At 38.2% G+C, this 17,773-nt stretch overlaps 1 protein-coding gene across 2 annotated transcripts in view; it reads left to right on the forward strand.

Moving 5' to 3' along the window:
- The window catches only part of LOC122045139 (tRNA ligase 1-like), a 49,810-nt gene that overhangs the window by 16,748 nt on the left and 15,289 nt on the right, over positions 1 to 17,773 (forward strand). For both annotated transcript variants that reach the window (XM_042605223.1, XM_042605224.1), the window contains exons 12-18: positions 2,921 to 3,081; positions 3,192 to 3,223; positions 3,356 to 3,537; positions 6,846 to 6,925; positions 7,633 to 7,698; positions 7,783 to 8,072; positions 8,764 to 8,871. In XM_042605223.1, the coding sequence (XP_042461157.1) occupies positions 2,921 to 3,081; positions 3,192 to 3,223; positions 3,356 to 3,537; positions 6,846 to 6,925; positions 7,633 to 7,698; positions 7,783 to 8,072; positions 8,764 to 8,871 (919 nt within the window). The remainder of the gene's footprint in view (positions 1 to 2,920; positions 3,082 to 3,191; positions 3,224 to 3,355; positions 3,538 to 6,845; positions 6,926 to 7,632; positions 7,699 to 7,782; positions 8,073 to 8,763; positions 8,872 to 17,773) is intronic.

Consider the following 17,773-nt stretch of genomic DNA (forward strand, 5'->3'; position numbering starts at 1 on the left):
ATCAATAATGTGCTAGATGATACATCATACATTTACACATGTCTATTAGATTCTTAAATTGTCATGACTCATGACTGAATCTTCAAATGATTTCTGTGTGTTGGACTACATATTTCTGGAAGTTTGTTATATTTTCGGAAGGTTGTTATTTGACCTTGTATTCATCTTAAATGCCATGAAATTGACTTTTTTTGGGGCTAAGATTGGCACTAAGGTTTTGGACAAACCTTATGAGTAAGATTGACATCCATTTACATTTTTGATGTTTGCCTAAGCCAGACGGTGGATTAATTTCTGGTCAAAGCTGAGTAGTATTTCTGGTAACCCCTCAAATTGATTAGTGAAGTATGGTCTGTTTACTACCATTAGCAGACTGGAAACACAAATCAGTCAACCATAATGTTCGACTGTGGTTTGTGGGAGAATGCTTCTAGTAATCTCCCTGATCACTCCACAATCCACCTGCATATAACCAAAACTCATTGTTTCATGTTAACTCTACAATCCCACTTTTAACAATCAAACAAGATCTCCTAAGATACCAAAGGTATTCAAAGTTATACTCTATTTAATTATTCTGTTTCAAGGTTCTCAAATATGTCTTCATGTTTATTACTTTGGAATGTCCCTGACAGCCACATGACAGTTTAGTCAGCAACTGCTATAGTGCACCTCAGATGAGCTAGGTAATGCCTGGCTAGCTGCCCACACGATTTGATTACATGATACAAGAAACGTACATAGAGAATATGGATATCCACATAAAACTAACTATTTACATCTATAACATGTGAAAACAAACAAGATACATAAATGTGTATTGTATTCTGAAAACTAAACTGTGAATTTATAGATCATGTTTTTGTGCCAACTATTTGGGATCAACATGAACTCTATCCCTCCGTTGGGTTTTATGCATGGCTAGTGATTACTAGTAATATTCAAACATTTATAGATATCAATAATGTTCTTAAATAAGGAGATAATGTCGATAACAAAGTCCAAGTAAAGTCGTGCATAATGTAAGATAGAAACAACGGGATAAAATAAACTCAAGTGCCCTAATTCTCAAAATATATGTCGTGTGTCCTTATAGCAGCTTCTAGCACATTGTTCAGACCTCAAATCAGACAGACTCAAGGCATTCTACTGTCATGGCCCAGTAGGCAAATGATGGGATTCAATTAGGAAATTGAATATTACATTGCAATATGTGAATAGACCTGGTAATCACAAATCATGAAAGAAAATGAACTGATTTCTGATTACAGCTTGTACATGTCCACCCACATTAAAATTAATATTATTTTTGAGTGGGCAAACACAAACAACAAACCATATAGCTAAACTAATCTGTATATCATGGTGCAACACTGTATGCTACGCATCAGTCAAAAGCATTTGACTGAAACTGTGTGCTTATCCTTTCCACTCTTAGGGCGTGTTTGGTCTAGGGATATTGCAATAACCAAGGTTATCTACCTACGGTAATCCAGGATAACCACGTTTGGTTCGAGGTTTTTCTTGATTCCGAAACGTCAACAAACGTAATCAATCTCGCCATCGAACTCGGAATCAGAAAACCATGGGTCATCCAAGGTTTTTCTCAATTCCGGAGGTTAAGCAATTTTTTTTTTCCGAAATGACCCTCGGAAGGATCAGAGCGCAACAAGGTGGTGTGGTGCAGAGGTTCACTGCGAAGCTTCATGTAGCGTGCGGTGGAGTGGTGGTTGGAGGTGGTAGCGGCGGGCGGTGCCGGATCAGCAACGGGGTAGTGCGGAGGTGACAGCAGGCAGCGGCGTTGCATTCCTTCACGTGTGCAGATTGCCGCGAAGTTTCGTGGCGGTCGAAGGTGGCAGCAGCCACAGTGGACGGCGGAGGTGGCAGCAGCGGTAGTGGGCGGCGGAGGTGGCAACAACGGGTGGTTGTGGGTAGCGGCTGGCGGGCGAGCAGTGGGTAGTGGCAGCGCAGCGTCCGGAGGCGGGTGGTTGTGGGCAATGGCGGGCGGGCAAGCGGTGGGCAGTGGCAGTGCAGCGGCCGGAGGTGGCGGGTGGGTGGCAAGCGACAGCAGGCGGCGGGTAGCAAGTGGGTGGCAAAAGGGGCAGCGGAGGGGAGGAAGATGACAATATTTTTAGTTTTTTGGTTTTTTATTTTTGAACTTGGGTATTTGATTAAAACTATAGCTAATTAAATCAATCAACTCTTATCTATAGTTGGAATAAATTAAATAGATATAATCTAAAGCCCAATAAAATTATCTAAAAAATTCTAAAATAATAAGAAAAAATTATCTAATTTTATTTATTTATATATATCATTAATAATAATAATAATAATATTATTATTATTATTATTATTAAACCAGGGATAATACGGTAAAACATCACACTAAGTTATGTACTAAAACCTCCAAACAAATGAGGTTTTATTGTATTACCTAAATTGAACTAAACATCCTCTGGTTTGTAATCACATAACCAAGGTTATGCGTGATACCTTAAACCAAACACACCTTTAAAGCTATCGTTGAGAGTGGTAGCTCATGTTCTTCCCAACATTAATACGATTACAGATGTTCACCTGAGTTTGCTATATCTAACACTTCAAACTCGTCAATGTTGCCAGTTGCACGATTGAGGATGACAGAAATTGTATAAACAACTCATGGTTTCATAACTATGTCAGTTTCACTGCAATGATCATGGATGTATCATCTAGAAGGCCAAATCATTTTTTTCCTTTATCCTATTTAGTCTTTCTTGACACATTGTTGTATATTTGTTTAGTTCTGCTGAAGATTTTTGGCTCACTTTAGAAACAGCTCAGTTTTTGTCAGCTCTGATATGATTATTGTTCGCCTTCTTCCTAACAGCTTCTTATGTTATATCTTTATGCATAATTAATTTTTAAACTGAGACAGGAGATGATTCGTTTAATCAAACAAAGGCATTTTCCTGCTGCTTTTAAGTGCTACTACAACTTCCACAAAATTGATTCCTTGGCAAGTGACAACATACATTATAAGATGGTAATCCATATCCACAGTGATTCTGTCTTCCGCAGATATCAACAAGAAATGAGGTACATATTATTGGCTGATTTGGTAATTATGAATTAACTAGCAGCTTAGTTATTGCCAATCAGCACTTGTGTATGTATTAAGTCATAAATACTTTTTTTTAACCTTCCAGGCGAAACAGAGGCTTGTGGCCACTGTACAGGGGTATGCTACCTGATTCTTCTCCTTGTTTTTTTTTTCTTTTTGTTCTTTTGTTGTTTTCTGTGGAAGTTAGAAGTGGCTCCCAACCAATTTTGTATTATTATGTTTCTATTGAATTTCTTTGTTTCTTTCTAGGTTTCTTTGTTGATGTTAACTTATTCAAGGTTACCAAGGAGAGAGCTGCCGAGCTCTCTAAAGAGGGTGATTCTTTCCTTAAGAGTGTTAATGGCAGCCCCAACTCTAGTTCTTTAATGGCTGAAAGTCTTGCTGATGAGGATGCAAATCTAATGATAAAGTTAAAATTTCTGACATACAAGGTACGATTGATTTGTTTATGATATATGTTAAAGGTATTAGATTAATATGCTTATCAATCTATTGGGGTTGATCCCATATTGATATTTAGGTCTAGAGTTTCTATCTGGTTTCCTATTTACATCTGATTATTCTTTTATGGTCAATACAGTAGATCAATTTCACCACAAATATAGCATGGTAACAGAGCCACTTTTCTAAAGTTAGGTTTACAAAAGTGATCCTCTCAGGGAGAGGTTGCCACTTCTACCATTGTCGCCAGCATCCTCCCCTCACTCAAGCTATCATCTTTTCATTCTCTATTCTCTCTTATTTCTTGGGTCATTCCATCCCACGTCACTGCTACTGCACAAGGATGACTTCACAAGTCTCCATCCAATCACCTGCAATGTAGCACCATGCAAGCCAAGTGAGTCTTCCTTCTCACTGCTTCAGTTGCACTGCTTCAGTTGCACTGCTTCAGTTGCACTGCTTCTCACAGCCAGGAAAAGCCACCACAAACTCTTCCTCCTATGGCAAGTTCTCATACGCAAGTTGCTTCCTTCATAAGCCACTATGGACCATCCAATGCATGTGACTTATGACCCAATTAGTCCTCTTTGACACCATCTCAAGCTCCTCTTAGTAAGCTCTAATTCGGTACAAGTCCTTCAAGAAACACTCCTTCAGTGTCAATTCTTCTGCCAATGCTCATCTTTCAGCACAAACACCTCTCCATCTTCTTGTTATCTTGACATCTCTTTGCATGCTTGCCTCCTAGTTGACAGTAGCAGCCTCAACTTCAACCCTCTCCTGAGGATTTCCTGTAAAACTCAGTATAACTTGGCTGCCACTTATTATGGTGTTGTATTTCCAGATGTGGGTTTCCTTGTCAGTTTTTGGGGGCCAAAATTCATGACTGGCGAATGGAGGTGTTACTCAAAGCTTGGGCGATTGATTCTCATGGGGATGGAGAATTCTATGCCTAAATCTCTCACCTATGCTGACTCTATACTCTTTCCTGCTTCATTACTCACATACATGGCATGGAGTTCTGGTAGAAGGGATATTGGAATGTGCAGTGTCCCTTTCAACTCTTGTCTTAACATCGTACCATCCAACCACATCAATCACCTCTCAGTCAATTTTGATGCTTTTAGTATGACTTGTGTCATGAAAATTGGTGATAGTCTTCTTCAATCTCAATCACCATCTTGAAACACTGCTTGCCTGCTCCTCTCATGTTGTTCCAAACTCCACAACCCCAATTCATATCCTAATGCCAGTGACCATCCACAATGAAGAAAGACCTCTTCATAAGACACTGGATCTATTCTTTTAAGATTTTATGTTTCTACTTTATCTCAGCATCTTTTCGAAGGCACTTCTTGGCAAAATCCAGTATGCTCTTCCTCTTTGTTGTGACTTTAAAGCCATTGTGAACATGGACATTTGGTTCACTTGCCTCCATATTATGGTATTCTAGTTCTTGTTTTGTTAATGCTCTTGTTTCTTTCCCCATGATCTGGATATGCTTTGTCTTCCTCTTCAATTACTAACCTCACGTTGTTCCTCCATTGGGCCTATAATTTCCCCTCCCTATCGTCCCGGTTTGTAAGTGCTAATCTTCTTCTCCTTTTGAATTCTTGTCAACTCTATTTTATTTGTGAGCTACATATGAGCAGCCTAAAAGCCAATAAAGATCTACCCAAATAGAAAGAACATCTTGTTTCCACTTTTGTGCATCCAACAAAGGTTGAGCTCTCTTAACCACCTCCAATGAAGAGCTGAATAGTGAATATTTTGAATTCATATTTTCCTATGTCCAACTAATAGATGAGTGCACTATTCATCTTTACTTTAGTTAACTCAAGGTTTAAAATTTCTGGCCATGTCGAAGTTTTGGTTTTTGTCCGAAATGATATGACTTTGATATTGTATTGCGCCATGCCAATATGGTTTTGGTACTTTGTAAAATATAAATATACTAATTAAAAAATATTTTATTAATATTTGATTGTTATAGATTATGTTGGTTTAAATTAGATTTAATTTGGATTTATTTTTATTAGTTTAAAATTAAATCAAATTTATATATATAATAATTTAATTCATAGTAGTATATTTTATAAGGTTAAAAATTATATTATATTTATTTTGCCTAAGAATCTATTCCCTTGGTTTTTTTTCCTCACTTTTCCTCAAAATAGATGAAGGAGCGAAAAAATTAACCATCTTTTAAGAGATTTTTGTTTTTTGTATTTATCATGGGACGGATGGAGGGAAAAAAATTAACCATTCTTAAAGATGTTTTTTTCTCTTTGTTTACCCTCTGGACGAATGGAGGGAAAAAAAAATTAATGTTGCAGGAGGTAAATGTAAGAGGAAAAAAAAATTAAGAGATGTAAAGGAATAGGATATGAGATGCAGGAGGTAAATGTAAGAGGAAACAAATTAATGGAAGGAAAAGGAAGAGGATACGAAAAAAATTACTGTTAAAAAAATAACTAAAAAAAAACTCTACGGACCCTGCGGCGCCCCGCGAGGTCGCAACTGCTTATGTGACCGTGCGAGGTTGCAAAGGGTCATAGTTGCTCCACAACCTTGCAAAGGTCGCCACTAGGTCGTGACGGTCTCGGCGATAGTGAGGTTGTTGCAAGGCCACCACAAGCCACAAACCTATGTAGTGCCGGTCGCCTGGGTGGTGCAAAACACTAAATTCCACCGTGAGCCACACTATTGTATCCCATGAGTTCACTCAAGCGCTTTTCTCTTCCCTTAATCTATTATTTCTTGTTGTATGTGTCACTCATGGATAAACCCACTCAAGAGGATAGTTCTTATTTCATGTCGTCCTTTCTCTGTTTTACCTCACTCTCTGTCAATGTGCTCATTTAAGGACAAAGACATTGTTGGTTGTATGCTCAGCATAATTCCTTAGTCATTATTTCACTTGCTATGAGTATTATGCTTTCTTTTCATTATGGTTATATCTTTGCCTACACTTTTTGGTTCACATAATAAGCTGAACATAGATCGGATGTATGCTCTAGCTTTCCAGCTTGAGGGAGTGTTAGAGGTATTTGATCAATTTGGTTAGTAGCATACTGGGTTTAGTCTCACATTAATATTTTTGATCCAGGGTTTCCAACTTGCTGTAACTATATGTTGTCTAGAAAATGAATTTAACATTTTTTGCTTTGCTGTTGATTATCAAGTTAAAGCTACTTGTTAATTCTTTACAAAGGTTTCTTCTGCAAAGACAGATTTGTCAGCTTCAATACTTTGATTTGGCTTTCTCATGTCTATACTTGTCTATACTTTTGTGCAGCTACGAACATTCTTGATCCGGAATGGATTGTCAATACTTTTCAAGGATGGTCCTTCTGCCTATAAAACTTACTATTTAAGGTGAATATTTCCTCCCTTGTTCTAAAACAATTATCTAATATGTCAACTGCTGCTGTAATTATCTAATTTTTAGGATTTTGAGAAAAAAAGACAAATCTATATGAGCTTAGTGTGTTCTATATATTTGTCTAGTACATTGACTGTCATTGTAGTTATGTAATTTAGGACTTTGAGAAAAGGGAAAAAATCTATACAGTTTGGTGTGTGCGCTGCATGATCTTTGATCTGATATCTGGCTATTTTATTTTATCCTTTCATGGACATGCCTATTCATTTGGTTATTTTATTTACCTCATTATTCTTAGATTATGTGTTTTTTTGGATATGTTTGTCTCTAGCCCATCATTAATTCCAATTCCTCATGTTTGTAAATATAGAACCACCAAAATTTAGTCATCTGTTCCAGTTAATAGTGCCACATGAGATTACCTGAACTTTCCAAATTTTGAAGTTTTGGCATCCAGCTAGTTTTCCATAACTCTTGCGATATTGTGGAAGTTGGAAAAAGGCTTCAACAAGCTACAACTTGATAAAAAACTATACTGTTTGTTTAGTAACTGTGGTTAAGGAAGCATGCATAGAACTTCCAAAAATTTTGACTAGCAAAGATATGGATCAACTGTTTCCTTGTGAGCTAAATCTTCTAACCTTGATCAAACACAATAATAGATCATAGTAATCTTGATTTCTTCTGTTCAATTTGGTAGGCAGATGAAAATTTGGGGAACATCAGTAGGTAAGCAACGGGAGCTGAGCAAAATGTTGGATGAATGGTATTTTCTCCTAACATCTTCTGAACTGGTTAGGTCCTTGATAGTATATTATTTTGTGCAAGAACTAAACATGTTAATATTCAGGGCTGTTTTCATTCGGAGGAAGTATGGCAACAAACAGCTGTCTTCTTCAACTTATCTCAGTGAAGCAGAACCTTTCTTGGAACAATATGCTAGGCGTAGCCCACAAAACCAGGTATTGGTTGGAGCAGCTGGAAATTTGATTGATACTGAGAATTTACTGGCAATAATAGAGGCAGGTAGAGATGAAGAAGGTGATCTCCATAAAGAAGTGGATGAAACACCTTCAAGACCGACTGCTTCAGTTATGGACTCAGTTCCTAAAGATGAAGGCTTAATTGTGTTCTTTCCAGGTAAATGTGTCTCTTATACTTCCACAGGCTAATTTGACATTAATGGGCTTGAATTATCAGGTTGTGATGAGACAACCTTATTGTGAGGATTTCAATCAATTTTACTAGATAATTTTTAATTTCATATGCATTTTGTTGTATCATAGTTTCACGCTTAGCTATTTTATATTTGTGGATAGATAGCCTGAAAAATATTTGTTTGATTGATCTTATGAGTTGATTAAATGAATGTCATGTCAAAGGAAATGGAAGTGGGCATGATTACCTTGGTTAGAAGCTAAATGATTAGAACCCTAAGTTTATGGTTTTTATGGTTTCCCCAAGAGCAAGCAAAGTCATTGAAGCAATTAGGACATGGCCCTTATTCACAAGTGTCTTGTGCATTGCTAATACATGTACTCTTTTTTTGCTTCGTACATTAATAACTATCTTGCTTGGCGCAACGGTAAAGTTGTTGTCATGTGACCAAAAGATCACGGGTTCGAATCCTGGAAACAGTCTCTTGCAAAAAGCAGGGTAAGACTGCGTACAATGGATCCTTCCCCGGGACCCCGCATGGCGGGAGCTTCGTGGACCGGTTGTCCTTTTTTTGTTTACATTAATAACTATCTTGCTTATTTCAGAGTTTATTTTGGCAAGCTTTTATCTTAGTCTCATCTAGAGGTATTCACTTGACTTTGTTGCTACTCAGGCATACCAGGCTGTGCTAAATCTGCTCTTTGCAAAGAAATACTGAATAGTCCTGATGCTCTTGGTGATCAACGCCCTGTGCACAGCCTGATGGGTGATCTTATCAAAGGTACGCTATCTTTCTGAGCTTTAGATTTAAGGACGCAGTTGGTTTATGGTAAGAAGCTGATTGTCCCAATCATTTGGTTGGGCTTAGTACCTTTAACATTTGAATTGTTTTTTAAGAAACATGTCCTAGCGATTCACTTATTTGCCAAGTATTTATGCTCAGAGAAATTGGTCCCTAATCTAACAATTATTGTCAGTTAGGAAAGGATAGTGTAAAAGTTGGGGTAACCCAAAATGTTCTGCAAATATTTGATTTTTTTTGACAGTTCTCATAAGCTGTTACTACTAGTACGCTACCAATAATCAGCAGTACACTGTCCTTTATAGTTTCTTTATCTTTTATTTGTAAGTGTGTGATAATTTGTTTATCCCAACTCATTTTTCATCAGATACAGTGTAAATAAAAGCCAAATGTTTGAACTGATTCTAGAAATCCTTTCCCCTCAGCCCTCTGCTATGGATTAAACCATATCCTCCGTGATAATCTCAAGTACATGAATAGTAGAAGAAAACATAATAAGCAAATTAAAAATGTCCCTGTTGTGAATTCCTTCCACTACTAGGTTGCTTAATACAAATTCTTGATTTAATCCTTGATCACTTTGAATTCTTCCTTTTGCAAATGCTTCTCAACTTTGGTGATTGGTCCATCTGAAAGCAGGTTTTTTTGCATGAAGCCTTGATAACATTTGACAAATTAGATATTAGATCTAATTCATATATATATATATAGTGGAGGACTGCTTAAAATATTTCAAAAGAAATAATTTCACTCTAACATTGTATTAGAGTCATCCTTTTCTTTCATCATTATGTAATCGGCCATATCTCCCAGTGTCATTGAACCTCCATGTGACATCTCTTATGCATGTGCTCGTGACCCTTCTAAGTCCCTGCCTTGTCTTAGAACCCCAAGTGTTCATGTCTTCCTTCAAGAACTCACATCTTCTGGTCCTTGCGAACATCAACTCACTAGAGGTTGTTTTCCGCATTCCCTTCTTTAATGTTGTGTTTACATTGATGGAAGAAATTAAAATCAGTGGAAAATTCTAAATCCTGTTATTTGAAATAAAAAGAATTCATAATCTTTATTGAAGAGAGACATTTATATACAAACTAGGAATCTATCTTAGGAAAGAATCCGAATAAGGAAACTATAATTAGGCTAATTGACAACTGACTAATTGGCATATATATTAACTAATATATATAGATAATACTCATCCTCATGTTGAAGCATAGATATTAATCATGCATAACTTGTTACAAAGATAATCAACCCGAACCCCATTTAAAGTTTTTGTGAAGATGCCCCTAGTTGTTCTTTAGTCTTTACATATCCTGTAGAGATCAAGCCTTGTTGAATTTTCTCATGAACACAATGACAATCAATTTCAGTGTACTTAGTTCGCTCATTCACAAGATTCGATGCAATATGAAGAGAAGCTTGGTTATCACACCACAGTTTTACGAGTACTGAAATTTTAAGTCCTACTTAAGTCAAGAGTGATAAATCCACATTATCTCACAAATAGACTGTGTCATAGCCCTATATTCTGACTCTGCATTGGATCGTGACATAGCATTTTACTTCTTACTCTTCCAACAAGGATACAATAATCAAAAGTAGATCTTTTATCTATTTTGGAACCCGCCTAATCTGCATATGAAAAACATTCAATATGAGTGTGCCCATGATTTGCATATACGATACTCCGTCCGGTACTCTCTTCAAGTAACACAAAATTTATTCAAATGCTGCCCAATGATGAACTTTTGGAGATGACGTAAACTGCACTAACCGAATATGCAATATTTGGAGGAATAAGGTAATTCAACTTCCCAACCAACCTTCGATATCTCTCAGGATATTTAAATAGTTCCCCATCTCCTGTGAGGTGCATGTGAGTCATTGGAGCACTACAAGGCTTTGCCCCCAATTTTCCTTTCTCAGCTAGTAGGTCAAGGACATATTTTATCTAAGATAGAAATATATCTTTTTTGCTCCTTGTAACTTCAACACCTCATAAATATTTTAGCACTCCTAAGTATTTTGTGTGAAACTGAGTATGAATGAAAGATTTAAGAGATAAGATTTTCGTAGTATCACTTTCAGTGATAACAATATCATCCATATACACAACTAACAGAATGATATCAGCTCCTGATTGCTTGTAAAACACGGAATGGTCAGACTTTTTTTTTCATCATACAATATTTTTCAACAACCTGACGAAATTTTCCAAACCAAACATGAGAACTCTATTTTAAACCATACAAAGATTTTTGAAGACGACTCCCCTGAGCAACAAAATCAAGAGGTTGCTCTATATACACTTTATGAGGATCACTATGAAAAAAGATATTCTTGATATCAAGTTGATGTAAAGGTCAATGATAAGTAGCGACCATTGGAATAAATAATTGAACAAATGTCAGAATAATCCACACCATAGGTCTTAGCATAGCCCTTACCAACAAGATGGATTTTTAATCTGACAACTGATCCATCCGGATTGACCCATTTGCATCCAATAGCCCATTTCCTAGAACGTAGATTGTCATCTAAAGTATTCATCTCCTCTAATATTGCATCTTTCCAACCAAGATGAGATATGGCCTCACGGACAGTTTTAGGAATAGAAATAGAGTCAAGTGAAGCGATAAAAGAATAAGAGGAAGTCGACAAGCCGTTATAAGAAACAAAAGAAGTTGGATAAATATACTGGCGTATACCTTTGTGTAATGCAATAGGAAGATCATCGCTCGGTTCTAGATCTAATGACAAGGTAGTAGGTGCAGGACATGAATCAAGGGTTGACGGCTGGAGTAGACGTGAATAATAGGAGTCGGTTCCGGGATGGATGCGAAGGACGTGATAGAATACACCAACAAATCATCATCCTCCCTTTGACGAGTTAGAATAGGTGAGGACAAAAAATAAGGTGTGTGTTCCATGAAAGTAACATCAATTAAGACAAGTTATTTCTTTATATTAGGATAATAACACCTATAACCTTTTTGAAGACGAGAATAACCAAGGAAGATACACTTCCAAGAATTGGGATTTAATTTAGTGACATGCGGACGAATATCCCGAACAAAACAAGTTCTACCAAATATCTTAGGGTTAATAGGAAGCGACTTATTGGGGAAAAGGATTTTGCAGGGGACCTCACCATGAAGAACAGAGGATGACATGCGGTTAATGAGAAAATATGATGTAGAAACTACATTAGTCCCAAAAGGTTTGGGAACATTCATTTGAAATAAGCCACACCATTTTGGGATGGAGTATCAACACAAGAGGTTTCATGAAGCATGTCATTCTAATCCATAAAAGATTGGAATAAATCGAATGTATATTTCTTGGTATTATCACTTTACAAAAACGGATAGACACATTAAACTGAGTTTTAATCTTAACGCAAAATGCACAAAACAGAGAGAATAACTCAGAATGACTTTTCATTAAATATAACCAAGTTATATGAGAATAATCATCCACAAAAGTAACAAAGTACCTAAAATCAGGTTTAGACAAAATAGGACAAGGACCCCAAATATCAGAATGAACTCATTCAAAATGAATAGTAGCAGATTTATTTACTCTAGGACTCGAACTAAGGCCGTGATGTTTTGTAAACTGACACAACTCACAATCTAATGAAGACAACTTACCATATTGTGGACGAAACTTTTTGAGCAAAGGAAGAGATGGATGTCCCAACCTACAATGAGTGTTGAAAGGAGAAGTGACATTCGAGCAAGCAAAAGAATTTTAGATCAGCGTGTTCAAAATGTAGAGGGCTCATGTCCTTTACCAATAATCTTCTTTGTCAAAAGATCCTGACATAAGCAATGATCGAAACAAAATGAGATGGCAACGGTTAAGATTACAAATTAGTTGATTGATAGAGAGCAATTTGAATAATAAATTAGGTAAATGTAAGACAGAGGACAGAGCAAGCAAAGGGGTAGTGCTATCTTTGAACTAAAAAGTAGAAATGAGACTAAGAATTACCTGTCATATGATCCGTGGCATCAGAATCAATGACTCATTTGGAGGATGAGGAAATAAGACATGCGTTGTGTTTACTTGAATTAGCAATGACAGCGACCGAGGAAGATGAAGACTTGAGTGATTCCTGATATTATGAGAACTCGGCAAATTTGTCTGCAGAGATAAGAACAGATTTATCTGAGGCATCATTAGTGGCAGAGATAAGAACAGATTTATCTGAGGCATCATTAGTGGACCCAATATGGACTGTGTTTTTGTAGATTTTTTGCATTGAAGTTTTCTACACTCAAACTTTGTATGGCCTGGCTTACGAAAATAGTTGCACACAATACCACAAGAATTTGACGTTCGAGTTTAAAAGTCCTGTGAGCCTCCTTTGTTTCCACTGTGACCCGTTGATCTTCCAGGCACATAATGAGTATTGTGGCTTACTAAAATACCACTAAACGGAGCATGTGTGGTGTTTTCTGTACGGAGAACACGACTAAACACATCTTGTAAAGAGGATACATCAGAACATGAGATGTGATTTAGCAGACTCAAAGTCGGGAGATAGGCCAGCAAGGAAGCTCATGATAGTCATATGCTCTCGTTGGCATATTAAGCTCCTTATATGTCTTCTTGAATGCTATAAATAATTGATGAGAGACTAATCTTATTTTTCTACACAGTAAAAGGCTTTGAAAACTTCATTCATGCAGGAGAGATTCTGTTTTCTTGAGTACAAAAATTCCAAATAATGCATCAGTTCTTTAACAAATTCATAGTGATTGATCTCTCACTATCTATATAATTCCGAATCCAAAGGAACAAGCGAGCATCCTCTCTAAGCCATATCTTTAGGGCAATCATCAGTCAACTGACCATCTTTATCAATACTTTGTAGATAAAGATGAACAGTCTTACTTCAACTCAAATAGTTCGAATCATTTAGCTTATGGTTTGTGATTTTAGACATCACAGGCACCATATCCGTCATAATAGAAAGCTTATTCTCAGCCATAAGATCCCGAAAGAGGTCAAATAAAAGAATCTGAAGGAAGATCAAATGCAGCAACTGATGGGCGGCAAGCTGATAGTCAGCGATGGCGACTGCTTGGCACTCGGAGAAACTGCATTTCCTCGGTCAGGGACACAGCAATGGCGGCTGCTCGGCGCATGGAGAAACTGAAGGATTCTGTGTGGTTTGAAACATAATCTGAAGGAAGATCAAATGCAGCAACTGATGGGCAGCAAGCTGATGGTTAGGGAGGCAGCAATGGCGGCTGCTTGGCGCACGGAGAAACTGCACCCAGGGAGGGCAGCGATGGTGACTGCTTGGCGAGGAGAGCAGCGACAGCTGCTGCTTACGGGAGCCGTAGGCGGCGGCGAGGAGAGCGGGATGGGTTAGGGTATCTCTAAAGACACTTAGAGATGTGAGCAGTGATCAAGTGATCAAACCCTGCTGGATGTCGACGTAGGTAGAGAGCGCGTGTAGTTGGCTCGAACACTCTCCCTCGTTAGGGTTTCCGTCTCCACCGACGATCACTTCCTCCTTCGATTCGAGCGTTCGCTAATTGTCATGGATAAGATCACCCCATTGAGCTCCGATGGCGAGGTGTTCAAGGTGGATGTTGGCGAACACATGATAGATCGGTGGAGCGTACAAAGACGACGAAGTGACCAACCAAGAAGTTGGCGGAGATGTCGAGGTCGCTGGCGAGGGCGGCCTGTCGCACCCAGAAGGTCGTTGGGTTGGTGCACAAGCATATGAGACGAACATGAGGGGGTTTGTGGGATGTGCCGACAAACAAGGGAAGAAGAGGCGGGCGAGGGTGGTGGCTGGCTTTGCCACACGCGAATAGGGGAAAAAAACGAGAGGATAGCAACGGCGTTGATGGAACCCTAATTTCTAATGCTCTAATACCATGTTATTTGAGATAAAAAGAATTCAAATCTTTATTGAAAAGTGAGACATATTTATATACAAATTAGGAATCTCTCTTAGGAAAGAATTCAAATAAGGAAACTATAATTAGACTAATTGACAACTAGTTAATTGGCCTATATATTAACTAATATATAGAGATAATAAATCCCAATGCTTATCACAGATTCTAATGTTTGTTCATAACTAACCATTTGTTTACACGTTGAAAAATTACTAAAAAAAACTCAAAATTCTTAATTCCACTGCTCTATTTCCTTTCTTTTCCTTTTCCTTTTCCTTTTCCTTTTCCCTCCTCAAAAGGTAAGCACAGCATAATTGTTGCCGACGCTGTCCAGTCACTCGCTTCCTGGGCGATCGGCTTCAAAGCACTGCTCCCCATAGTTCATCCCTGAAGCTCTACTTCCTCTTGTTTCTTTCCTGCAAGAGCAATAGAGTGTCTCCACTCCTGCATCGCCCATCGCTGTCTGCTGCAGTTATACCCGTCTCTGCTGTCGCTGATCCATTTTAGTAGAGCCTAGCCACGACAGCATACAGTAGAGCAGGTAATTCTCCCTATGCAACCATCATCTTTATTATCTTCAACTAACTATGATGGCAGTACTTCAATACAATTTGGAGGCTATCAACCAGCTGCTTTATCTAAAGCACCTCTGTACAATAAGGAAGACGATGAGACTGATGAAGAACATATAGTCGGTGTGATTACTATCATTGATGATTCGCTGGATGACTACCCAGTTCTTACAACTACTAATGACTTGCTCCAAGATTACCCAGCGCTCGCAGCCTTCGAAGATTCTCTCCTCCAAAGCATGGTGGGAGAAGAAGAAAGTAGTGAAGAAAGTGAAGAAGAAGCACTCTCAAAAATCCTTGAGGGAACAACAATCTCATCACCAAGAAGCCGATACAACATCAATACTACTCTTGATGATTATCCTGAGCTCCAAAATATTGAAAGAATTCTCTCCACTGGGGAATCAGCAATAAGTCATTACAGACCACCTCAAGACGAGGAGATGGATATTCCAGGATATGCCCCAGCAGGAAGCTCAAGAGGTTGGGCAGGCATTGAAGAAGCCAACCTAGCCGGAAAAAAGCCAAAGAAGTGGGAAAACAACTCTGAATGGTTCCAACTACCATCGGCTAACGCAAGAAGAGGTTCGGTATTTGTAATGCCTTATGATTTTGACCCAAAGGTTTTTGACAGATGGGAAAGCTCTACCCTTATCCACCTTGCGGACAAAAATTTTGAGCTCCCAGAAGACAAAATTCTATATATTGAAAACCTTCTTGGAGAATCAGAGAAGAAAGCATTTGTGACTTGGCGAATGAAATATCAAGAGGAATTTGAAGATCTAAAGAAGCAAGCCATGGGCAATAACGGTACGCAAAATGTTCTTAATCAAATGAGGCTAATTTTCTACCTTGAAAATCCAAAGGTAGGAACAACTGGTGAACAGGACAGCGCCTACAAAACCCTGAAGAGCCTGGTATGCAATGAGATGACTGACAAGGCGGTGTACCGATACATGAATGACTATTTCCACTTGGCATCTAAAAGTGGAAGAATGTGGGTGAATGAAGAATTATCAACAGAATTCTTTACAAAGCTACCAAGACCCCTGGGAGATAGGGTTGAGAAGGCATTCAAAGAGAGGCACCCTACCAACACAATAGGGGTGGTACCAAGAATAGCCTTCACCAGACAATTCTTGAAAGACATGTGTCAAGAAGCCCTTTTTCAAAGCCAGCTCAAAAAAATGAACTTCTGTGGCAATACACCTGTTCATGGTGTATATGGGAAGAATAAGGAGAAAACAGGTAAAAAGTTTGGTGCTAGAAAAAGCACGACTTACAAGGGAAAGCCTCATGATTCCCATGTAAGAATTGGTAAAGCAAAACACCTTGCTTTACGTAAAAAGAATTGCAAGTGCTATGCATGTGGTGAAACAGGCCATTATGCGTCTGAATGCACAAACCCTAAGAAAATAATGAAAAGGGTTGCAATCTTAGACTCTCTGGAGTTACAGGAAGGGATAGAAGTAGTCTCCGTAGGAATGAATGAATCAGATTTATCTGATATCTACTCTGTTTCTGAAGGAGAAGACCTACCCTATCAGCCTGAAGAATTTGATATTTTTATGCTCCAACAAACTGACATTTCGCAGGAAACCTTGAAGATAAGAAGAACGCATCCTCTGGCATTTCTACCTCAAAGAAAGACTGAAGGAGCGGCTGGCTATGACCTAGCAACATGTGAAGGTTGTGTTCTGACGCCACATTCTCATGCCATACTTAACACTGGCATTAGTATCAAACTACCAGAAGGAACCTATGGAAGGATAGCTCCTAGATCTGGCTTATCAGCAAAAGGTATATTCATTAATGGGGGAGTTATTGACGCTGATTTTAGAGGAAGCATTCAGGTGATCCTATTCAACTTCTCATTTGAGAACATATTATTCAATATCGGTGATAATATAGCACAGCTCATTATTGAGAAAATAGCACTCCCAGAAGTAGAGGAAGTACAATTTTTAGATCAAACTCAGAGAGGATCTCGAAGCTTTGGATCAACAGATAAACAAGAAGAAAAGAAGGCATCAGCAGCATTTAAACCAATGGCTATTCCTATTAATATGCTCCGAGTTATAGAAGATGAACCTTCTGAATATTTAATCGGAGAATCCGAATGGCGATCCCAAATGCGGGTCTCAAGAAAAGAATACTTATGTCAACATGACTGGAGTTATGATGAAACTACTACAGCTGATTGTAGAGACTGCAAACTTGAAGCAAGAGCAGGTAATGTAATTGACTGTCGAAAATGCAAATTAATCATCCGTTCTTTATGTACATATCATTCTATGGCCAAGTACAACTAGGAACATGACAAGAAGATGACCGGAAGTCACTTCTCGCCTCAGTACATGTAATCCAAAGTATGAT

The sequence above is a fragment of the Zingiber officinale genome, chromosome 2B (assembly GCF_018446385.1).
Source record: "Zingiber officinale cultivar Zhangliang chromosome 2B, Zo_v1.1, whole genome shotgun sequence".
Classification (NCBI taxonomy): domain Eukaryota; kingdom Viridiplantae; phylum Streptophyta; class Magnoliopsida; order Zingiberales; family Zingiberaceae; genus Zingiber; species Zingiber officinale.